The sequence below is a fragment of the Ochlerotatus camptorhynchus genome, unplaced genomic scaffold, assembly GCF_037179485.1.
Source record: "Ochlerotatus camptorhynchus isolate MF236.1 unplaced genomic scaffold, CSIRO-AGI_Acam_v1.1 ptg000547l, whole genome shotgun sequence".
In the NCBI taxonomy this organism is placed as follows: domain Eukaryota; kingdom Metazoa; phylum Arthropoda; class Insecta; order Diptera; family Culicidae; genus Ochlerotatus; species Ochlerotatus camptorhynchus.
In genome coordinates this window covers 463,496-488,022 of record NW_027041030.1, presented here as the reverse complement: position 1 = coordinate 488,022, position 24,527 = coordinate 463,496, and the positions used below count along the sequence as shown (strand labels likewise).

The 24,527-nt window shown below is 45.0% G+C and overlaps 1 protein-coding gene across 1 annotated transcript in view; it reads right to left on the bottom strand.

Annotated features, from left to right (window-relative positions):
- Positions 1-9,800: 9,800 nt before the first annotated feature.
- LOC135713224 (octopamine receptor beta-3R-like) overlaps positions 9,801-24,527 on the bottom strand; it is a 390,570-nt gene continuing 375,843 nt past the window's right edge. The window contains exons 9-10 of the mRNA XM_065236330.1: positions 10,267-10,378; positions 9,801-10,173 (exon numbers count right to left, since the gene is read on the bottom strand). Of these exons, the coding sequence (XP_065092402.1) occupies positions 9,951-10,173; positions 10,267-10,378 (335 nt within the window). The 3' untranslated portion in view covers positions 9,801-9,950. The remainder of the gene's footprint in view (positions 10,174-10,266; positions 10,379-24,527) is intronic.

Genomic DNA, 24,527 nt, shown 5'->3' with positions numbered 1-24,527 from the left:
TCTTCAAATTTATCTGAAGATCTATGACCATTCTTGTTATTCTTTCAGAAGTTCTGTACATTTTTTTTTTTCAAAGTTCTGTAGCTTTGTTCTGAAGGTCTACGAACTTTTCTGATGTTCAATAATTTTTCAGTAGATCTCTTAACTTCTGTGAAATTCTTTACTTTTCACTGTAGATTTTTGGACTTGTCTGAAGTTCTGCGAATTTCCCTGGAGATTTGCAAAACTCTCCTTATAGTTTTACAAATTGATCTGAAAATACTTTAGCTTATGAAGAGCTTTAAGTGTGTTGGTTTATTTCCTTTAAATTCCGTTATGATTGCTTATCTTTTGACAGATACGTCTATTTCTTTCAGACTTCATCAGTGCCAAGTACTCAACACCACCTGGCGTACTTGGCACTGATGAAGTCTGCAAGTAGTAGACGAAATACGCGAAAGGGAATTCCGCTAAGAGGTTCGACAAATTTAAAAGATTTACTTTAGCTTGCTTGAAGTTTTTGAAATTTCTTTCTTTCTGAAGATCTACGATCACTCTTGTGAATTTTTCTGAATTTCTGCATTTTTTTAAATTTCTGTAAAATTTTCTGAAGTTATAGTTCTGTTCTCAAGATCTACGAACTACCCTGAAGTTCAACAAATTTCTCCGTAAATCTCCGAACCTCTCTGAAGCTCTTAAAATTTCTTAGTAGGCTCTGAGACCTGCCGTTTGGAATGCTTATTATTATATAATACATTAGATAAACACTGTTTAGTTGAGCATGCCAAGATCAAAGCCATTACGACATCTTTCTGCCAATCACACTGGCTATTTTGCTGAATGAGTCGAATGAAAATTGAACACAAGCTCATTTCGTTCGACAAATCAAACGACAAATCTAATCATCATGTCGAAAAAGTGTGAACGCATCCAAACATCGCATCCGGCAAAATTATCGAGCAGTTCGCTCGAATCAGATCAACTAATCAGATAGTCTAAACGTATCTTAAGGTGCATGATGTTCTCACCAAGATATTGGAAACGTTCGACCTTCTCCACTGCTTGCCCCGCTACCGTAAAGTTGGAAGGGTTGCCCGTGTTGATATCCAACGATTTGGTCTTGTTGACGTTGATGGTGAGACCCGCCGCAGAGGAGCGTTCGGCTAGGTCATTGAGCTTACTCTGCATATCAGAGCGCCGTTGTGCTAGTAGAGCAACATCATCAGTCAAATCGAAGTCGTTGAGATGCTCCATGGTGATAGGCTGCCAAAGCAGCCCACGGTTCGGTACACGGTCAATTGCACCTACCATGATCTCGTCGATTACGATGAGAAACAGTAGCGGTGATAGTATACCTCCTTGTCTCACACCAGAGACTACCCGGATAGGGTCGGACAAGGCTCCGTTATGCAGAACTCTGCACGTGAAAGCCTTCGGCCGCGCTTCGATGAGGTTGACGATTTTATCCGGGACTCCCTTGCGTCTCAGGGCGCCCCACAGATTCTCGTGATTGAGACGGTCGAAAGCTTTTTCGTAGTCAATGAATACCAAATAAAGGGACTCTTGGAATTCATTGACCTGCTCCAGGATGATGCGGAGCGTGACAATATGGTCCACACAAGATCTTCCGGTACGGAATCCTGCCTGATGCCGTCGGAGAGTCGCATCGATCTTCTCCTGTATCCGATTCAGGATAACTTTGCACTGAACTTTGAGAACAATACACAGTAACATGATGCCTCGCCAATTGTCGCACACAGTCAGATCCCCCTTTTTTGGGACCTTCACTAAGATGCCCTGCATCCAGTCGGCCGGAAAAGTCGCGGTGTCCCAGATATTACAGAATAGTTGATGCAACATTTGTGCGGATAGGATGGGATCAGCTTTGAGCATCTCTGCTGATATGCGATCGACCCCTGGAGCCTTGTTGGATTTCATGCTTCGGATAGCTGTTTCAATCTCCTGCAGTGGTGGGGCCTCGGAATTGACGCGAGTGATGCGCCGCACCCTAGGCGGATCATGCCGAGATGTTGATGGCTGGTTGGCCGTCGAAACTTGAAGAAGATGTTCGAAGTGCTCAAACCAGCGTTTCAGCTGGTCAGTGGGGTCGGTAAGCAATTGTCCAGTCGTGTCCTTCACTGGCATCCTCGGGTTCATCCTTGCTCCACTCAGGCGTCGTGAGATATCGTAGAGGAGGCGTATATCGCCAGTGTTTGCGGCTTTCTCCCCTTCGTCGGCCAGGGAGTTCACCCACGCTCGCTTGTCCCGTCTGCAAGAGCGCTTGACTTCCTTCTCTAGAGCCGAGTACCGTTGACGGGCTTCGTTCTTGGCTCCTCTGGTTCTTGCCCGCTCTATCGCGGCTTTTGCTTCTCTACGCTCCTCAATCTTCCGCCAGGTTTCATCTGTGATCCACTCTTTCCTCTGGGTGCGCAGCTCACCCAAGTTGTTCTCGCTTGTTTCTATAAAGGCATTCTTGATGGCCGTCCATTGTTCTTCTACGCTACCACCTTCTGGAACGTCCGCAGCTCGAGTCTCAAGTTCTTCAACAAAAGACCTTTTTACCGCTGGATCTTCAAGTCAGCGTGTGATGAACCGCCGCCCGAGTCTCTCCTCCCGTCGCTGGATCCGCGCCATGCGTAGGCGGATTTCGCCGATTAGAAGGTGATGGTCAGACGCGATGTCGGCGCTGCGTTTATTCCGGACATCAAGAAGGGTCCGTCTCCATTTTCGGCTGATACAGATGTGGTCGATCTGATTCTCGGTATGTCCGTCACGGGAAACCCACGTGACTTTGTGCACTGGCCGATGGGGAAAGAGCGAGCCCCCGATCACGATGTCGTTATTGCCACAAAATTCTGCAAACAGTTCACCGTTCTCGCTCATTTCGCCGAGACCATGGCGTCCCATGACACGCTCATAGTCCGTGTTGTCGGAGCCGATCTTCGCAATCCCAGGATTTCTAGCTTCATGCGTCGCGCCTCGTTGGCGAGCTATGCCAGTTTACTCTGCTGGGCTAACGTCAATACATTCCATGATCCAATTCGTGTCCGTTGTTTTGCGCTAAAAGTCGTTGCCGTTACATCAGTTCGATGTCTTTCTCTGTTGGTTTCTGTAACAATTGTAAAGGTTTCAGAGACAGTAGGTGGTTGGCCTAAGGTCTCCTATCCGCCGTGATGGGGCTGCCATCTTAGGTGTAGCTTCCGGGGAAGAGCATTTCTCATTCAGCCGCTGGATGCCAGTTAGCCGCTGTTTGAGCCGCACCTCCATGGTGAACAGACGCTCGGGTTGGCGAAGCATTTCCTCTGTCACCGTGCTGTTTTATTTTCCTCCGTAAAAATGTTGCCCTCTAGAAATTGCTTCCCCCACTATACTTAATGCTTGCGGCACACAACCACACCTCTACGAACATTCCAGGAGCAGGGCTGAATGCTGTCCTTTTCGCTGTAAAGCTTAATATCTGCCACGGAAATGCCCAGTGTCTTTGCGCTCGTAATTCCAGTAAGCTCGATGAAGTTCGGAACGTCTTGTCGGACTCCAAGGTCGAGGTAGCGTGATTCACGGAATCATAGCTAACTTCGAAGAACAGTGATCGCAGCATCGGCATCTTCGGCTACTCTGTTGTAAGGAACGACAGGGCGTGTAGGCGCGGCGGAGGAATCACTGTTTACTACAAGGAACATCTCAACAAACAATTTTAGCTGCAGACTAGCGTATACAGGTAAACATTAGCTGTATAAGCCAATTTTTTGTTGTATAAGTTAATCTGCAGCTAAAATTGTTTGTTGGGATCTTGCCTGCTCCAAGGTTTTCGGCACGGTACTTACAGCAGAATCGACGGACACAACTGAATGTTTGGCATTAGAGTTTCGAGTGGACGGCAGCAAGATTCTGCTGATGACCATCTACAACTCTTCCGATAACGACTGCTCATCTTTCTTGGCAGAGAAGTTGGCCGATTTCGTTGTTCACTATGAACACATCTTTCTTGTGGGAGACTTTAATACTGACATGCTCCGCCCTAGCTACAAGTGCACGCAATTTGAATCGATGCTCCGCAGCTATTCGTTGTCATCCGATAGTGAAGATCCAACATTTTTCCATGGAGGTGGATGTTCACAACTTGATCTCTTCCTAACAAATAGCAACGAAAAAGTTATGCGGCTATGCGTGGTTCTCTGATAGTGTACGTCAGTCCCTGCTCGAACGAGACTTGGCGTACAAGGACTGGTTGCAAGCTACAACGCAATTGAAGGACGTAAAGCGACAGCGGTATAAGGTGCTGAGGAACCGTGCTAACATGAAAATTGTTCAAGCCAAACAGCAGTATATAGACCGTTTCTTGGACAGCAGAACTCCGTCGAAAACCCTTTGGAGTCGGCAAGGATAAATCGTCACCTCCATGTGAGTTTGATCTGGACGAAGTGAATCAAACGTTCGCAGCCAACTTTACAAACAGCACCCGAGTAGCAAGAGCTTCGAGATCAGCACCTCCTACAACGTATAGCTTCTCTTTCCAACCTGTGCGGTACTGGGAAGTTGTCAATGCTATCTTGGATATTCAATCAAACGATATTGGGATGGACGGTTTACCGATTACCTTCGTTAAGATCATCCTACCGTTTGTCCTGCAACACATTACACATCTGTTCAACATGTTCATAGAAACATCTACCTTTTCCGATTGCTGGAAGCACGCAAAAATTTTGCCTCTGAAAAAGAAAGCGATATTACCAATCTGCGCCCAATCAGGATACTTTGCGCGTTGTCGAAGGTTTTTGAGAAGCTTCTCAAACAGCAAATGTCCTTGTACATCGAAGGTAACAACCTGATGACTGACTGTCAGGCTGGTTTCCGTGGAGGCCAGAGCATCAAAACTGCGGTTCTTCGAGTGCCATCGTCGATACAAAAACTGGTGCTGGTATACTGCTACTTCTGGACTTCTCCAGAAGGCAGACGGTATTATGTGATGATCGCCGTCCGGCGTACCTCAAGGCTCAGTCCTTGGTCCTCTGCTTTTCGGCTGCCATATTAACGACCTACAGACGGTGCTGCAGTTCTGTTATATTCAGATTTTTGCCGATGATGTGGAACTTTACGTCAGGATGGTGAATGCAGATTTCGAACGAGTTGCGGATTGGTCGCGGCGAAACGACCTTCACGTGAATACAGCAAAGAGTAAGGCGATGTTCATCAAAACTCGGCGTCGCAGAGCCAGCGGCTTTGTTCCACCCGTACCGAGAATTGTGATGGACGGTCAAAGCATCGGATGGTCGGAAAGTGCGAGTTCATCTCCCAAAGTTATCTGCAGTGGGATGGCCTGATAACGCAACAGTGTGGAAAGATCTATGCTTGTCTTCGCTCGCTATACTGCTGTACCTCCACCGCGCCGACTGAGACCAGATTGAAACTCTTCAAATCCTTGATCCTACCACATTTCTTGTTCGGCGATGTTCTACATATTCGCCCTAGTGCAAGCTGCTTCGACCGATTACGTGTGGCGCTAAACTGCTGTGTGAGATATGTCTATGGATTGAGCCGCACGACCATGTGAGTCACCTGCAATAGAACCTCATTGGATGTTCGTTACAAAACTTCTACGCATATCGCTCCTGCATTTTCCTGAGAAAACTGCATTCAACACAGTCCCCAGCTTTACTTCATGATAGACTCATCCTAGCTCGAGGTCGTCGCTTGCAGAACCTAGTAATACCAGCTAACAACACCGCAGGTAACGCCAGTTCACTGTTCTTTCGAGGTGTGGTAAACTACAACTCGTTACCACCCGCAGTAAAGCGCTCTTCGTCGGAAGCAATTTTCAAGAGTGGCTGCATCAATTTTTGGTCCCAAATGAATTAGAGAGTTTCATAAATTGAATAGGCTAGGTAGTAATGATTAATTTAATTAGTAATATTTTTTATATTTGTATCCATTGCTAAACCGGAGGTAGTAGTTTGAAAAGATATGTATCTTACGCTACTGGACAATAAACAAACAAACAAACAAACAAATACGCGTATTTCGTTTACTACTTACATACTTTATCAGTGCTGTGGAAATCCACCGATATTAATTATGGGCAAATCACCCACGACGCAGCTAATCAATGTTCAATTTACCCGTGCAGCAGCTTGAATCCAAAATGACTTCTCACCAACTGTCAGAAAATGTGTGTATGAAAAGTCATGACCCAGTTATTATCCATCTCATATCTTCCCTCTCCTTCGGTATAAAAGTTATACAAGTTACAAGCCGCTGCTTCTCAGCATCAATGTCATCGTCGCTTCCGCAAGCACGATCCTGCGTGTGTACGTACGAATCCTTGGAATGGATCGACTTGGTCGTAATGTCCTCGAAATGTCCCGAATCGGCAAACGAGCTATGCATCTCCGAGGTGGACATCTTGTCCATGAACTGCACCTGGTGGATGCCATGATTGTGCAGAAAATGCCGGAAACTGAGCGAGATGGCATCGTTGGTGGTCTTCTCCCGCACCGTTACGGGGTCACTGGAGTTTGAACGTTCCTCCGGGGAACTGAGCGATGCCTTGAAGAGCCGCAGCTTAACAACCTATTTGGTAAGCCTTAGAATTTCAGAATCACGCTGTTCCAGGTCTATGCGAGCCTGCGAGAGCCGCTCTTTCAGTCGTCTGATCTGGCGCTGAACCCGCTGGGTCAGAGTAAGGTAGTCCTCACTCGTCTGTCTGGCATGGCTCGAGTAATGTACTACGTATTTCATCTTACGGCCAATGAACGTGGTGTCATTGCGGGCCACGTACGGATAGTCGCGTTCTTATCCTGTGGCCGTGCCACCACGAGGAGCCGTTTCATTTTTATTGCGAATCCGTCCTCACTCGTTTTCTCAGAACGGCCGTCCCGGTCACGTTCTCTCCTATGGTTTTGCTACGGCGAGGAGACGATTTTTGCAAATCCGTCGCGTTCAAATTTTCAATTTTCCTTGAAGGTGGGTGATTTGCTCTTTATTACCTTTCGGGGGTCTCCAAGATTCCAGGTTTGTCTCCTGGCAGGATCGCCAGAAATGTGAAAATCCGCCGATATTAATTATGGGCAAATCACCCACGACGCAGCTAATCAATGTTCAATTTACCCGTGCAGCAGCTTTAATTCAAAAAGACCTTTCACCAACTGTCAGGAAATGTGTGTATGAAAAGTCATGACCTACCTAGTTATTATCCATCTCATAACTGCCAAATACTCAACACCATTGAAGAATTCATCTTTTATCTACGATTTATACACAAATAAATAGATACTAAACATCAGCAGGTATCCACTGCCATGTCACATTTTACCTAAACAGGTACCTAAATTTAGTCTCCAACAGGTAAAGGCATGTTACAATGTGTGGTTTTAGGCCCAAGCGTAATGACAGCGGAAGCGGAAAAGCCCGATCTGAGTAAGCCTACTTGTCGGATTGAAAACTAGTTAGAACCAAATCAACATCGGCTAGGCTTCTTGATGTAATTTGTGACAACTGTCAAAGTGTCCGTTTCCGTTCCGCTTTCGTCCACATTGCGTTAACACTCAACTTGTACCCGCGATCTAAAGAGGGAAGGTTTTCGTTTGGGATGGCATGCGGAAAATGGTATGAAAAAATGACGACGATAAAAGTGGTCGATCAACTCCGGTAAATTATAGCCATCCTCAACTTCACTCTTTAGCTCATTGAACCCTTGATGGCTGGCTGTACCCATATGTGGGACAATGATGATGATGAGTCATGATCCACGGTATTATTGCTCATGCCATGAATTTTTAGACTACTGTGAGGATCGTAGTTGACGGGTATTTTTGACGTAGTGATTTCTATATGGAGGTACACTTTGTGAAAACCAAAATTGGAACATGTGACAATATTATGAAAGATTTTTAACGTTAATAACTCAGCTAACCCTCGACCAATTTCAATAATTTTATCACCAATCGATCAGAAATATTTCAACGCATCTGTTTAATTTAAGACTTTATCATTTTTTTCAAAACGTTATTATTGAAAATTGCACGAACGCGCAACTGTTGCTATGATTATTAAAATTATCCCAGATTGCCTGCGAAAAGCGATTTCCTTAACACAGATTTCAAAGTGGAATTCCATCGGGTTCACCAAACAATGTTTATTCAATCACCGCGTGGTGAGTGGTGGTGTTCTCCAGTACACAACGAAAGGCTCCCCGAAAGCAGCTAGCTATCAATGCTGACCTCAACCGCTGATCGGGTTCAGTTCCAATAACCGTGTGTGGTGGTGTCTAGTCGTCGGCATCAGCAGCAGCAGCAGCAGTGCTTTCAGCGCGTGGCGTTGAACATTGTTCTCCAGTACACAGGCTGCCTGCAAGCGGCGAGCTGCAGCAGCCCACACAAACATCCATAAAAGGAGGAAGAAGCCGCACCGCTATTGATCGGAATCTTCGTAAGTCGCTGTGGGACATCTATGCCAAGGGCGTCACCCTCATTCCAAACAACATACAGCTCACCAGCCTCATCTGTGTTTAACACCCTAATAGCTCAGCACTACTCAACCATCACGACAAAACGATCCTTTTCATGACCACCATAAATTTGAAAAAGAGTATTTTTTGGACATTTGTCAAGGTCATCAATCGGATGTCAGTTCCCATATCAATATAGAGCTGGAATAAGGGCGTAACAGCTTTTGTAAACAAGGACTTCTTTCGATGATGTCTTGAAAGTCAAGACTCGTCCACACAAATCAACATCACCATCAGGTAGGGTAAGACTTCCTCTACACGACGTTAATGTTGGTTTGTGTGGGCATTCCTTGAATACCTAAAAATCATCGAGAGAAATAATTGTTTACAAAAGCTGTTACGCCTACTTCCAGCTGTATATAGATATGTCTAAATCTAACATACTATGAACTTGAAGGCAGTGGGGTGTGATTTTAAAAACCAAAGTCGGTCGCTGCATGAAAGTGGTCTGATTTTGATCCAGAGATGATGTATTTTAATTCTTAATATGCCAATCGATAGGATTTTTTTTCTACGAATCTGGTAAAATTAAGATTTTATCATTTTTCAAAATGTTATTGTTGAAAATTGGACGAATGTGCAACTGTTGCTATGATAATTAAAATTATCACCGATTGACTGCAAAAAGCGATTTCCCCTTACACAGATTTCAAAGTTGAATTTCATCCGATCTCACCAAACGGTGTTCTCCGGTACACAACGAAAGGTTGCCTGCAAGCAGTGAGCTGCAGTCCACATGACCATCCATAGAAGGAGGAAGAAGCCGCAGCGCTATTGATCGGAATCAGTAGCTCTTCGTGAGTTGCTGTGGGCCATCTTTGTCAAGCGCGTCATACTAAAGAGTATAAACAGAGAGAACCCCGCTCAAATTCCTATTCCTACACTAAACACAAGCTCCTGCTCCAGTTAACAGTAGTCCTACGTCGCCATTGCGTACAACCCCATAGGGTAGTTTTTTCTAGCTAATATTTGGCTGCAACCAGCACCATTTCAAAGCAATTAATTGTATCCAATCAAATCCGTTTACGATTTGGTTTTCGGTTTGGGTAACAAAAATTTCTCCCTCTCTTTAAACAATAACAAAAAAAAAACAGAAACATAATCCGATAAACAACACTCAATCAAAGTGCACCACACTCAAATTCCATTACCAAGCTCCAGCCCTCCCCAGTCACCGCCCGGCAGCTTTAGTCGTAAATCCTCGTCCATCTAATGGAATTGAGTTTCAAACTGTCGAGCCACCGAAATCTCCTCTGCACCGAAATGAACAAACAAAAACAAGGATTAAAGTAAAATTACGCCCGGAGCTAGCCAAAGGTTGGGAGGGGGGAAAATGTTCAGTCCACCAACCCACTTCCCGCTTTGCTGCATCCTCCCACGCAAACCGTGAACCAAGAGAAGTCGAGAAACAATTTTACCGGTCTTAATCCTAAGGTGGTGGGAACGGGGGGCCAGCACACCCTTAATACTACACATAGTAGGCGCTGTGCCCGTCGAAGGGGTCCTTCTTGCCGAAGCAGGGCAGCAGCGATTGCAGCGTGTTCCGGAACGCTTCCCGAAAGTCCCGGTTGAAGTAAGCGTAGATGAGCGGATTGAGCGTCGAGTTGAAGTAGCCGATCCAGAAGAGCACCGTTATGACCACGTCCGGACAGGGGCACGCCTCTTCGCCGCACAGGGTTGTGATGACGTACCTAACGGGAGGACGGAAGAAATGAAGAATTTGGACTCATTGTGCTTTCGATTTTTCGTTGCGCAATTAGGAGATTGGAAAATTGGCTACTCACCAGAGGAAAAATGGCAACCAGCAGAGCAGGAACACTCCCATGATGATACCGAGCGTCCGAGCTGCTTTGTGCTCCGCTCGCCAGCCCTTCGATTGGCGCGTCGATGTGCCACCTGGACCAGTGTTGCGACGGAATTCGGATGTGGGTGAACGCGCCGTTGTTGGAAGTTTAATTAAATTTCCGTTCCGGGTTTCATGGAGAAGAATTCCGAGCAGAGCAACGGCGGTCATCGTTGTCGTCGGTGTCGTCCGGTGGGTGTAAATGAACGCGTAGAATGAAGAGAAGAAAAAAAGAAAGTTAATTAAGCGAACTGTTTTCTTTTCGCTTCTGCCAGTGTCATGGCCCAACGCGCTTTCAGATTTTCGTTTATGAAAGTGCATACAACTGGAAATGTAATATCAACTACTAAACTACCTAGGGCTAGACAATGTAATGTGTGACAATGGAACGAAATTCCAGGAAGATTATTTGTTTGCCATGCTATTGCCTGGGGAGATGCATGTCGTGTCATTTCCTTGTGTTGGACAAAATATACATTGAAGTGGCTGAAATGGCTTTTGAGTGCATATTTCAAAGCGTAATTTTAACATCAAGCATTTGTATAATAACATTTAAAAGTTTTTAATTTTTTTTTTGTTATGATCAGTAGGGTAAATAACGTTGACTAGAACCATCGCTAACACCTAGCAATCGAAGCGAGAGAATGTTTCGGTGATTATACGGATGTAGAATTAATTGACAGGCTGAAATTTTATAAGCTTTCTTACTCAAGAGCCCAAAGCACCCTTCACCCTTTAAATTCATTCTGGACGATTACTCATTTTGATTTGAAATAAAGTCAGATCTGCTGTTAGCTGTATTAACCATGCTCTGCTTCCCTAATAAAAAAGTACCATACACGAATGATAACCCAAATGATTGAACGATTCCACAAATGTTTTGGATTATACCCAGAACATGTCGTTAAGCAAAATAATAACTATTTTATTAGGGTTAGCCATCAAGATGTTCAGTTCGGTTCGGATTCCCGCTCGCCTTCTTGAGTTGTTCGGTTTTAGTACTTCGTTTTTTTTCGCTCTGGCCAGTCTGGTCCAACTCGCCAAAAACAGATGATACGTCAGCGTACTAGCGCATCATCTTCTTCTTCCTCGCATTTCAAGCTTATTGCGTATGACATATTAGGTTTTAGCGTGCTCTCAACTTAGTGTTCTATATGCACTTCCACAGTTATTAATTGAGAGCTTTCGATGCCTGTACCATTTTTGCATTGGTATAATTGTGTGGAACAATCATACTTCTATGCCCAGGGAAGTCGAGAAGTTGTCCAACCCAAAAAATTCCTAGACCGGACCGAGAATCGAGCCCAGTCACCTGTGCCTTTACCGACTGAGCTAAGGGAAGTAGCGCATCAGCAGTAGTTGTAGTTGCTTTGTAGCACACGGTTTTCAGCGTCGTTCTTTGACGCTCCGGTCTGCGTTCGGCCCTTCTTCGTAGTGTTAGAGGAAGTCAATGGAAGTGGTGGTGACGCTGTTGCCATCATAAAAAAAGGAGCGGATTCCCCCACTCTAAACTTCGACGAAGGATGTCGACCAGCTTAGGACTGTGTTAACAGATCACAGCCTACAGCCTCGGTTCAAGCTCTGCAGCGTCGGAACAAAAATTATGTGCTTCAGGCTGGAGTAGTACTAGGCGATCGGAAGTTTCCTAAAGGACAACAAGGTGGATTTTTAAAACCCATGATTTGCCATCTCTGAAGCTGCTGAAGGTTGTTTTGCGAGGTTTTCCGTCATTCGAGGCAGCCTTTGTGAATGCTGAGCTGGAGCGCCTTGGTCTACAACCAGGCAGTGTATGCGATGAATCGGCAACCCTTGCCGAACATCAGCTACTTAATGAAGGGCTGAAGGACAACATCCGAGATCTGTTCGAGGTTATCATCCCTTGGCAGTCGTACAGACCTCAACACCGTGAAGTAACGCAGTGCGTGAACTGCATCTCTTACGGCCACGGCACGAAACATTGCCATATGAAGCCACGCTGCGACAAGTGTGGAGGTACCCACGCAACAGCGTCCTGTGGTCAAGCTGCTGACAACGAGCCAAAGTGTGCCAACTGCGGTGGAAACCGCGACTGCCCCAAGCGAGCGGAATTCATTCATAATCGCCAAAAGACGGCAACAGGCAACCAGACCGGTCACCACTGCAATAATCGTGCGCCCCCGGCAATCACTGATGCTCAGTACCCTGCAATCCAGTCCCCTCAACAATCAACGAGCCCTTAGCACCCCCGCTGGGTATTCTCCAACAGAGCAAGCGGCCCCCAGCCGACAATCAGCCCAGCTCGCCTCACTGCTGCAGCGGCCCAGCCGAATCAAGGTCCCTCCACTGCCCTTGGTTTATCGTATGCCAGTGCTGTGTCAGGTGAGTCCGTCGACGATTCCCCATTTACATCGGAGGAACTTGTGACACTCGTGGCAGAGGTCATCATCATCCTGCGCACCTGCAAGACTCGGCCTGACTAGCTTCATGTTGCCCTGTCTCTTGTTACTAAGTATGGACCGTGAAGTTATAAAGATTGCAAATTGGAACGCTTGTTCGCTGAAGAACAAGCATATCGAACTGCTTGACTTCCTTAACGCCAAGGAAATCATCACCGAAACCCATCTAAAACCGGAAGTCAACATCTACCTATCGGACTTTCCGCTCTTGAGACTCGACAGAACCAGTGCAAGAGGAGAGGGAGTAGCCGTTGCTGTGAGGCGTAACATCAACTGCCACCAGCTGCCGAACTTTCATCTCAAAATTATCGGTTGAAGTCGGCACATCGCTTGGCCCCATCACCATCATTGCGGCTTACTGCCCAGACAAATCAACATCAGGGATGGGTCGGTAGCAGACCTTCGACAAAATATCATCAAGCTGACTCGGTGTCAGTGGAGTGGACAAACTCAAGTTGCACCTTGCAGCGGTCTTCAATAAGTTTTTGGTGCTTGGCTACTTCCCTGCATGCTGAAAGTTAGCCAAAGTCATTCCAATTCACAAGCCTGACAAAGACCCTACAGTGCCAAAAGATATCGCCCCATCAGGCTCTTGTCCTCCATCTCGAAGTTTTTCAAAAAGTTGATACTCATCCGTCTGCTGCTGTTTTCAAATGATAATAACATCTTTTTCAAAGGGCAATTCGGGTTTAGGAAAGTCCACTCTACCATCGCATGGGTTACTAACATCATCAAGCAGAACAAGTCCGTTTCCAGTACATCTGGTATTGTTGGAAGTCGAGAAGTCGTTCGACAATGTCTGACATGATGGCCTAGTGTACAAGCTGCATCGATACAACTTTCCGATCTACCTCGTGAAGATCATCAAAAACTTCTTGTCGGGCAGATCATTCCAGGTCTACTTGAACAATGTCCCCTCTGACACGTTCAACGTTGATGCAGGGGTCCCTCAGGGTAGCCTGCATGGGCCTATCGTATTCAACATTTTCACGTCAGACGTTCCTCCTCTGCCGGGTGGTGGTATCGTGTCAATGTTCGCAGATGACACCTCCATCATCTATAAGGGTCGAGTGATCCGTGCTCTGGCAAGTAAACTACAATCAGGCCTGGATGTTCTGTCCGACCATTCTGTTTACATATTCGAATTCACCTTGGCTTGTTCCACCTGCTAATGTCAAGATCCATTTTGATAGCACTCCCATTGAATGGTCGAGTGAAGTCTACCATGGTCTCACCCTCGATAGCAAATTGCTATTCCGATCCCATGTGGACAAGACATCCACCAAGTGTAACATCTTGATCAGGTCGCTCTACCTTCTCATTGCTATTGAGTATGGCATGCCAATCTGGGAGAGTTGTGCTAAGTGCCACCACCTAAAGCTTCAGAGGATCCAAAACGCGAATTCGTAATTCTGAGATTCACCACTCGAGGAGCGAAAGGCTTCCACGATGGAAATGTTAACCAGATCATTCGTGATTTGGCAACCTAGTTCAATTAGTTAGGTAGGTTCCTGTGTTCAAGTAGGTAGGTTATAATATTTTTAAATTCAATCGAAAACATGCCATTAAAATGGTATTCCGTAAATTAGCGCCAAGCGCAATCATCATTCTGAGGTGTATGTATTGGGCTGCTAGGAATGCTGCGATGTTCACGCTGCAGCGAACAAGTCCGAGGTCAAACCGTCCAACGTGCAAATTATTCAAAAGCGAAAAGAGTCGTTACACGTTTTTTAAAGATGTGCTTCTGGGTTTTGCAAGTGGCCTAAGATCCATAAATTAGATTAATGGGCACAAATGTTCATAAATAGCCAGAATAGAGTCATGGTTCTTATATATGGATCCTGGAGACAACGGAACGGTCCTCGGGTAGTTCGGAACATCCATAAAATTGGTCAATACACGAAACTGATCCTAGAGCTCCGCGGTTTTTTTTCAAAAACATTTGGAACTGTGATATAAGAAAGAGTTTGGGATCATGACAAAAACCTGGACCTGGATGGCCATAGGACCATCCACCGGAAAATCCGAAACATCCTTAAAAGTGGTAAATCCATGAAACTGATCATAGGGCTCCGCAGTTTATTTCAAAAAATATCAGGAACTGCGTTATAACAATAAATTTGGGCTCGTGACATAAACATGAACCTGGCTGGCCATTGGACCATTATTTGGAAGATCCGAAACATCCGTAAAAGTGTTTCATACATGAAACTGTGAATAAACCGTAATTTTTTTTCTTCGAAAAATCACACTTCGAAGTGTTCCCGAGAAAACCGCGAAGTTCTAGAATCAGTATCAACGATGCACCACTTTAACGGATCTTCCGTTCATTCGGGTTCATGTTTATGTTATGACTCCAAATTATTTCTTATATCACAGTTCCACGTGTTTTCGAAAAAAAAAAACCGTGGAACTCATGGATCAGTTTCATGGATTGACCATTTTACGGATGTTCCAGATCTTCCAGACGACGATCTAATGGCCATGTTGTAACCTTCGACGAATGTTTCAACCTTATAAACTATATTTTGGTGTCAGATTTGCCTTATGAAATACCATTGTATTTAAATATAAATTTCATGCAAGAATTTATTGAATTATATAAATTAAAACCTAATAAATTTTATTTCTATTTGATGAACTCCAATGCCGTAAAGTAGAAAACATTTTTTAATAAAATAGACCGAGGAAGTTGTGAACCGTTGTCATGCTTAATTTTGAAAAAAAAAAAAAAAATCATTCCAAAAGACGAGCAGCACGATAAAAATACTGAATGTATCGTCAAATGAGACGACTCACAACCCTACGAGTCAGATAGGAGTTGTGCAGATAGGGTTTTTGAAATTCTAGCTAGTGCAGGGAATCAGGTGGCTCCACTGCTCGAACATTGCTACAGCGAAGATTACCACCTACTGCTCGACTCGCACGAAGTGAGAAAAACCCGAAGGCGCGTAAATCACGTGATACGATCGTCATCGATGGGCTGATGATCGTATGATGATAATTCTTGTATCCTGGGAAGCGAAGAAGATTGGTGCATTTTAGAAAAGTTCAGCAAGTGAGATTCAAACCCGTTATTCTACCGGTGTTAGAGAAGTTAAAGGACAGTCAGTAATAAGTACTCTTGCCGGTTGAGTCTCAATAAAAAAACGTTAAAGGAGCTTAGCTCCAAGTGAAACCTAACTCGCGAAGAACAATACACGGTAGTGCGCGCTTTAGTGGCCACGTGGTGGTAAACTGGACCTCCATATCACTGACGTTGAGGCCAGTTAATATTCCGAGAGGTCGTCTCCCGGTTTGTGTAATTTAAGTCGACACCCTCAAGAACTGTCCGTCAAGTTTAAAACCGGTGAGACAAGGGGTCGCGGTGTGAGTTAGGTTGAATTCCTCTCGAAGTGTGTGAAGATTGTGCACAGTGAACCGCTTCCCAGATGCGCTGAACCGGTCGTACGTCAACACACGACCTAGCACCACGTTTTGTATCGGAACGGTATCAGCATCGGCCCTGGTAAGGGTGAAGCGATCCAGCGACGAGGAAACACGTGGCATCCAACGGCAGCGGCGGCGGCGGTATCAGCGAGGCAAGCATCAGCAGACATCAGACAGTGAGTCAAACCCTTAGAACATTTTCCTTTTCCTAAATAAAAAAAAAGTGCTCCAAAGTTTGATTTGATTGAATATATTTTTGGCTTGGTGTTCTTAACGTAACGCTTGTGTTCTAAATTCTGCATGCACCGAAAGAAAAGTTTCAGGTTGGGATTTTGTCGTTGGTTGGATTCAGGTGAGTTTCTTCTAGTGCGGTTTGCCGACCCTGAAAATTAGAGTTAAGCTAGCTCGGCTGGCTAGTGAAGACGTCCGCGCCAAATACGGTGGGAAGTCTTCATTAGTTACAATGTTTATGCCATGATCCCAAATTCTTATATCACAGTTCGTAATGTATTTGAAAAAAAAAAACTGCGGAGTTCTAGGATCAGTTTCATGGATTGACCACTTTTAAAGATGTTTCGGATCTTCCTAAGCAAGCTCCCATGGTCATCCGGGTCCGTGTTTATGTCATGAGCCCAAATTCTTTCTTATATCACAGTTCTTAATGTATTAAAAAAAAAATCGCGGAACTCTGGGATCAGTTTCGTGGATTGACCAATTTTACGGATGTTCCGATTCTTCCGGAGGACCGATGTCTCTAGGATCCATATATAGGAACCATGACTGTATTCTAACTAATTATGAACATTAATCTAATTTATGGATCTTAAGCCAATTGCAAAACCCATAAACACTCCATTAAACAAAAAACTACAAGGGACAGCCCAATGGGGTTGTACGCAATGGTGACGTAGGACTACGTGGACTTATATAATAAATGGAAATGTGTATCTTTATTGCGTGTCACAATTATTTCATGTTCTATTTTCGGTTTTCACAAAGTGTACCCCCATATAGAAATCACAGACGTAGTCCTAAGTCAAAACCGTACGGTCGTGTCATGGATACAACCTCTTATTCTTTTCGTCAACATTATTTTCATAAGGCAAATCAACTGATTTCTTATCGCGAACTTTGCTAACGCTGCTTTCGATCATTTAAAAGTTCAATAAATCATCAAAACCTTTTTCACACTGGAAATCGATTTGTGGCCCTGAAAAGGGCTGATTGATTGTTTGGATGGTACGAATCTACTTTGAGCTGGTGTACTTGGTGACGGCCTTGGTTCCTTCAGACAGCGTGCATAGGCCAACTAACCCGGCGGCAGCAGACGGACCGCAGTTTGGATTTCGCGGGACATGATCGTCGAGCGTTTGTTGTATTGAGCCAGACGGGACGACTCAGCAGCAATACGTTCGAAGATGTCATTGACGAAGCTGTTCATGATGCTCATGGCCTTCGACGAGACTCCGGTGTCCGGGTGGACCTGCTTCAACACCTTGTAGATGTAGATGGCATAGCTTTCCTTCCTGCGCTGTCTCCTCTTCTCCTTCTCTCCCTTGACGATGACTTTCTGCGCCTTTCCAGACTTCTTAGCGACCTTCCCGCTGGTTTTCGGTGCCATGATGAAATTGTTCACTTCGGAAGTGAATAACTGATAGTGGTTTCGACGGTGGTGTCTCGTTTTGTGACCGTAGCATAAGAAGCGAAACTCCTTCCCTTTTCAGTATTTTGCTGTATGTATTGTTCCCTCCCTGTATTAATAATATGCTACTCGACGCAGGTATAAGTATACCCTCGACAAGTGAAATAAACCGACCTATCTGGTCGGTCTGTTCGCCATTCACGCCAAGCGTGTCACAATTATGCCAAAGGACATTCAGCTGGCTCTTCGTATTTGTGGTGAACGCTCTTAATTTCTCCGTCGAAATCTATCAAAACCGGCCCTTTTCAGAGCTACTAAACGATTCCACAAGAGAGTTGGGAAGGAAATTTCTGCTGCTTACAACTGATCGCATCACAGTGAATCCTGGTTTAAACATTGCAACCAGCAAGTGCCCTAGAACCAAAAGCGGTGCGATGCTATGACGATGACTGTAAGGGGCTTAGAAGCAGAAGGGTGAAAGCCAATTCTCTTTTTCGATTGCCTCTTTTGTGATGACCATGGTTTCCTATTTCGCACTATTTCTGCTATGCTCTTCTATCATCCACAACAACAAACGTATCAATGAATGTGTTTGCCGTCGAGATAACATTATCTGACCGTGCACTTCGTAGTTGCTCCTCCGTGAATGATCACAACTTGCACAGAGAACTACATAGATGGTGCATGGGATAAGTTTTCCATCTTCAATGTACAAGCACATTAATTCAAATTCACAGCGCCGGCCACGTCCTCATGTTCTTTTGGGGAGGGCAGGATGATTAGTTCGACGTCCGGTTGTTACTAGAGACCGAGAATATCTCTACATCTCCACGGCTGTCTCGGGAAGGATAGTTATGTTAGTGAGGTAGGTTATTTTTATATTAGGATTCACTGTGGTAAGTGATGTGATCGGTTAAAGCAGAATTTGTTTTTTTATTTAATGGGGATAGAATAAGGCAAAGTGAAAAATTGCAAGGAAGGAGACAGGCCTGGGATTGAACTCCCTACCTTCTGCTCAGTAAACAGAAACGGTAACCACTGAACTACCAAACCTCGTCGTAATGCTACATCGACATGTTTCGTCTAGGAATGATTATCTGATGACTGTGTTGGGGAAGCAGCATATGCATGTACGTAATTGGTGGATTTGTTAGTTAATTCGACGCTTTTGTACAATGCTGGACATTTACCACTTTTCCAATAGTTTCTTGTTGAAAATTAATGTTCGGAAGCATTGTTATCGATGCGTAGCCATATTTCTGATCGATTGGTGATAAAATCATTGAAATTGGTTCAGAAGCAGCTGAGTTATTAACGTTCAAAATCTTTCTTAATTTGTTACATGTTCCAATTTCGGTTTTCACAATGTGTACCCCCATATAGAAATCAAAGACGTAGTCCTACGTCAAAAAAACGTGTAACGACTAGATGACGAGTAGACGACCCCATTTTAAATCTTTTTTTATAATCAAAATAATCTAAAGTATCTAGGAATTCTAGAAGTATCACAATTTTTGAAATTCATCAAGAAATGGCTAAGTTATGCCATTGCAAACTTGCCGTTACACGTTTTTCGGAGGCGTCGTATTCGGAGTGTCAATTGCAAATTAAGGTCATTGATGATATCGATAACTGATGAAAGGCTGAGTTTGCCATCAATTGTTTGCAGATTCACTCATGCTGTTAGGTATTATGGTTTGATACGCCCCCGTTTATTTTTTTTTAAATGGAAATATACCATCTGTATGCCGTATGATTGCGCCCATTGTTTTAACACACAGCGGATCTTTATCCAGGATTTTCCACTGCCATCAATCCTCAGGGCGGAGCTATAGTGCACTTATGAGCGAAAATTTAACTTAAGCGCCACAAAATAAGCATTTACATAATCATTCACCTCATAATGGTATCACCATTGTCGTTTATAACAATTTCAAAGCCCAGAAAAGTGTAAACCAACGGCTCACTGCACGTGCTCTCCCGGATTTACGACCAACACGCCGAATAGAGCTCCATTATGAACACAATATATGCGATAAACATGCCCATGCAAAATTCAAAATTGCTGCCACACAATGTCTAGGCTTTGAAACACAGAAGATATACGATCACCATCCACAAATGCACAAACCGGCTACTCTCTCGTGCAAACAATGCTGCCGGACCCATTTGTTTCCGCTGTTTTTGTTCCTTCCTATACAGAGGCAACACCACCCGGAAAAGAAACCCTAAACTCGTGGCCACCGCGGCAAGCGACAACCGGAAGCATCGTCACACGACCCCTGGTTCGCTGGGTCCCGACCACCAGTCTCGTTGAATGCTTGTGGGGGTTGTATTTCACCCGGACAGACATCCGGAAAAAGAAAATGGAACATAAAACGATTCGCTGCTTAAGCTCAAAGCCTAGGATTTTGTTGTTGTTTTTTTTTTAATGGATCCGAGATATACCCATCCTTCTTCAAGGAAAATGGGAAAACCGTTTTTCACGCTTGACAACCGTGAAGAATCGAATGCAGAAAAGCAACAAAAAAACACAAAATGTGGAAAGCGTCAGCCAACGAAACACGTGCCGGGCCGGGAAAATTTTCTGATAACCTGTCTAATCGAGGTTAGGCTGGTGCATAAAATGAAGTCTTATTATTAGGTTTTACATTGAGTTCGATGATATTCATAATAATGTAGACATTTCGAAATTATCAAGTCAACTTGTGAACAAGTCTAAAGAACGGCTCCAGACGGCGATCCAACTCCGGGGCATAGACGAAGGTTTTCTTCCCCCAAGAGCATATGCTCTTCTTTAATTTCATCTACGCCTGTCCGCGTCTTGCCTGACAGCTTAGATGGAAGACTGTAGGAACGTAGCCTCTGTGCTTGGTTTTCAATCCACACGCTGAAATAATTAATGGTGAGATAAATGCTTTCACAGAAAAGAAGCTTTCCTTGCCGAATAAGCTGGTTTTATGTGCTTCCTCCAAATTTGGATATTTGTTTTGCTTAACTGTTGGATGCATATTCAGGGATTAGGTACATCTTTGATATGCCGTTGTATACGGACGACACTTGGAGTCAGTGTAAGACGATTATGCGGTTGTTGATTTGTTAGGATTATAAAAAATGCTGCACCGTTTTCCCCTACTATTTAAAGTCTATGAATTGCGGTGTTTAATCTCTTCTTTTTTTTTAAGGCTTAACATCTCAACTGGAGCTTTGCTCCTATCATAAACTTGCACCTAACAAGAAAACGTAAGTGGGGTTGTGTCAGTACCGTATTAACGGTAGGGCGATGGTGGCCCCGATTTAGAGTTCAGAGACATCAATCATTTCCTTCTCAATAATATGTTTCAAGAAATTGATCGTTGGTTAGTTTGGTATTTGTGTCGAACACTAAAGCTGTGAAAACTTGAAACAATAACCATGCAAGTTGATATCATGAAAAGAAAAAGAAAATCTCTCACTGTCAGGTTATACACGGCCAACTACAATAACTCAGCGACTGAATTCAATTGACTCAGAGCAATTTCTTGCCATACGAAATTTATTCATATAGGGGCTTTGATCCAATTCCCGTCCTACTAAGCACATCACGCACTTAACTTCTCTTTTTTGAAAGGGTTTGAATAAAACATGGAAGGCAGTTAGCGCTCAACTTCCGAGCCGATCAGTCGATGTTTTTGGACAAGCAGATTTTGGAAGTCGTTCACAGACTATTTTGTACGTTTTTGTCGGTTATTTTCCACCGTCGTACCAAGTATCGCGTTCGCCTCTGCCGCGACGTCACATCTCGCGATGCCGCGCCGCGAAAATACGTTTCGCGTCGACTATTCGCAGTTTCCGAAGCATCTTTCCCATGACGAGATCCACAAGTTCGTCGCGAAAGAACTTGGTCTAACGCGCGAAAATGTGCTTCAACTTCAGCCAAGCAGGCGGCTTGGATGTACCTTCGTGAAGGTTAACAACCTCGAACTTGCCGAGAAGATCGTGGAGCAACACGATGGTAAGCACGAGTTCGTGTTTGACGGAAAGTCCTACAAGCTACGAATTACGATGGAGGAGTGGAGCGGTGGTGGTGAAGTTTTTTGAGCTACCCGAAGGCGTCTCCAACGAAGAAATCGCAGTTTTCCTCGCCGAATACGGTGATGTCATCTACGTTCGTGACTTACTATGGGATAACCGTTACAATGACTTCGGTGGTGTTAAAACCGGTGTTCGTGTCGCGCGTGTAGTGGTAACGAAGAACATTCCTTCTCTCGTTACGATTCAAGGCGAGGAAACTGCGGTGGCTTACAAGGGGCAGCGGCAAACCTGTTTGCACTGCCATGAATTTGCACACATTGGCATCCCATGTGTACAAAACAAAAAACTTCTGGTGCAGAAGCTTGTAGCAGATCAATCGTACGCGAATGTTACGAAAGGGAAAGCAAACAATCCCGCACCAATCAAAACTCCGTCAAACAAATCTCGGGTAGATCCACGAAAAACATCATCGGGTTTGAATACAGCACACAGTTCGTTTGTGACCAGAAAACCAGGTACTTCGGGACTGGCCCCAAATCTCCTCGAAGCAAGCGAGACACGAGCTGCAACAACACAACCGAAAACCACGATGCCGCCTCCCGCTGCACCTGCTACAACAAAACCCTCCGCAATGTAAGCTGTCATCCAACTCACGCCGGCTTCTATCCCGATCGGCACCATCCTATCCCATCGCAAGACTAATGGCAACGAAACGGACAGCTCACAAGCTTCACAAGCCTCGAACAGCAGTCGACGTTCGCGTAGACAACCACCAGGCAAGAAAATGCGACACTCCGGAGAAGACACCACCACCACCACCACCGAACACGAACACGTCCAAATTACCGCTGAAGATATGCAACAATGATGGAGTACGTCAGCTGCAATATCGGAACCATCAACATCAACACAATCACCAACCAAACCAAGCTAAACGCCCTTCGCACGTTCGTTCGCACGATGGAGCTCGACATCGTGTTCCTACAGGAGGTGGAAAACGAACAGCTTACCTTGCCCGGCTACAACATTGTCTGCAACGTCGACCATGCAAGGAGAGGAACGGCAATTGCGCTTAAACAACACATCAAATTTTCCCACGTAGAGAAGAGTCTGGACGGGAGATTACTCGCACTGCGTGTACACAATATTACGCTGTGCAATGTGTATGCCCCGTCGGAATCCGTCTATCGCGCCGAACGAGAACGGTTTTTCAATAACATCATCGCATACTACCTTCGTCATCGCACCGACCACATTGTCTTCGGTGGTGACTTCAATTGTGTGATTCGACAATGTGATGCGACGGGGCACAATTCGAGCCCTGCTCTACAAGCCACCGTTCAGCAGCTTCATCTATACGACGTGTGGCAACAGCTTCGGCCACGCGAAACAGAATACACCTACATCACGCACAACTCCTCGTCCAGGCTCGATCGGCTTTATGTAAGCGCCGGTCTCCGAGAACAGCTGAGATCAACAGCTGTCCATGTGTGCTGTTTCTCGGATCACAAAGCCGTCACCGTGAGAATCTGCCTTCCTCTTCCCGAGAGAGCACATGGTCGTGGTTTCTGGTCCCTCCGTCCCCACCTCCTGACCACAGAAAATATCGACGAGTTCCAAATACGGTGGCAATATTGGACTCGTCAACGCCGAAATTATCCATCATGGATGGAATGGTGGTTGTCGTGCGCAAAGCCCAAAATACAATCCTTCTTCCGTTGGAAATCTAAAATCGCTTTCGACGATTTCAATCGGGAACAGCAACGCCTCTACGAGCTACTACGGCAAGCGTACGACGGCTACCAACACAACCGTGCCATGCTCACCACCATCAATCGGACAAAAGCCGAAATGCTCTCACATCAACGACGCTTTTCCGAGATGTTCGTGCGAATCAACGAAACCCACGTTGCTGGTGAGCCTTTGTCGACCTACCAGCTGGGGGAACGAAGGCGCCGCAGAACCACCATCGAGCAACTGCGAAACGAGAGAGATGAGATCATCGGTGATTCTGCTGCAATACAGGATCATATGGTTCAATTCTTCACCGAACTATACGCACGAGGTCATGTGGACGAAGAAGCAGAAGACGGTCCCTTTCGTTGTGAGAGAGTCATCCCTGAGCAGGATGATGTAAACGCAGCCTGCATGAGCGAAATAACAACAGTCGAAATTCTTTCCGCCATCCGAACAAGTGCATCGAAAAAGTCACCGGGTCCCGATGGCTTGCCGAAAGAATTCTATCTTCGAACTTTCAATGTGATCCACCGTGAACTAAACTTGATAATGAATGATGCAATCAGGTCAAACTTCCCAACTCAGTTCGTCGATGGGGTGATTGTTTTGGTGAAGAAACGCGGTACTGGGGAAAACGCACGTTCATATAGACCAAAAAGTCTGGTCAATGTGGACTATAAAATTCTCTCTCGTATCCTGAAACAGCGTCTCGAAAATGTGCTCCGAGCCCATGGTGTGTTGTCAGGCTCGCAAAAATGTTCTAACACTGGACGAAATATCTTCCAGGCTACGCTAGCAGTGAAAGATAGAATAGCACAGCTGAAAGCGAACAAACAGAAGGGCAAACTGATTTCATTCGATCTGGACCATGCATTTGATCGTGTGGACCAGAGGTTTTTGTTCAATACGATGCGAGCGTTGGGTTTCAACACGACACTTGTTGAC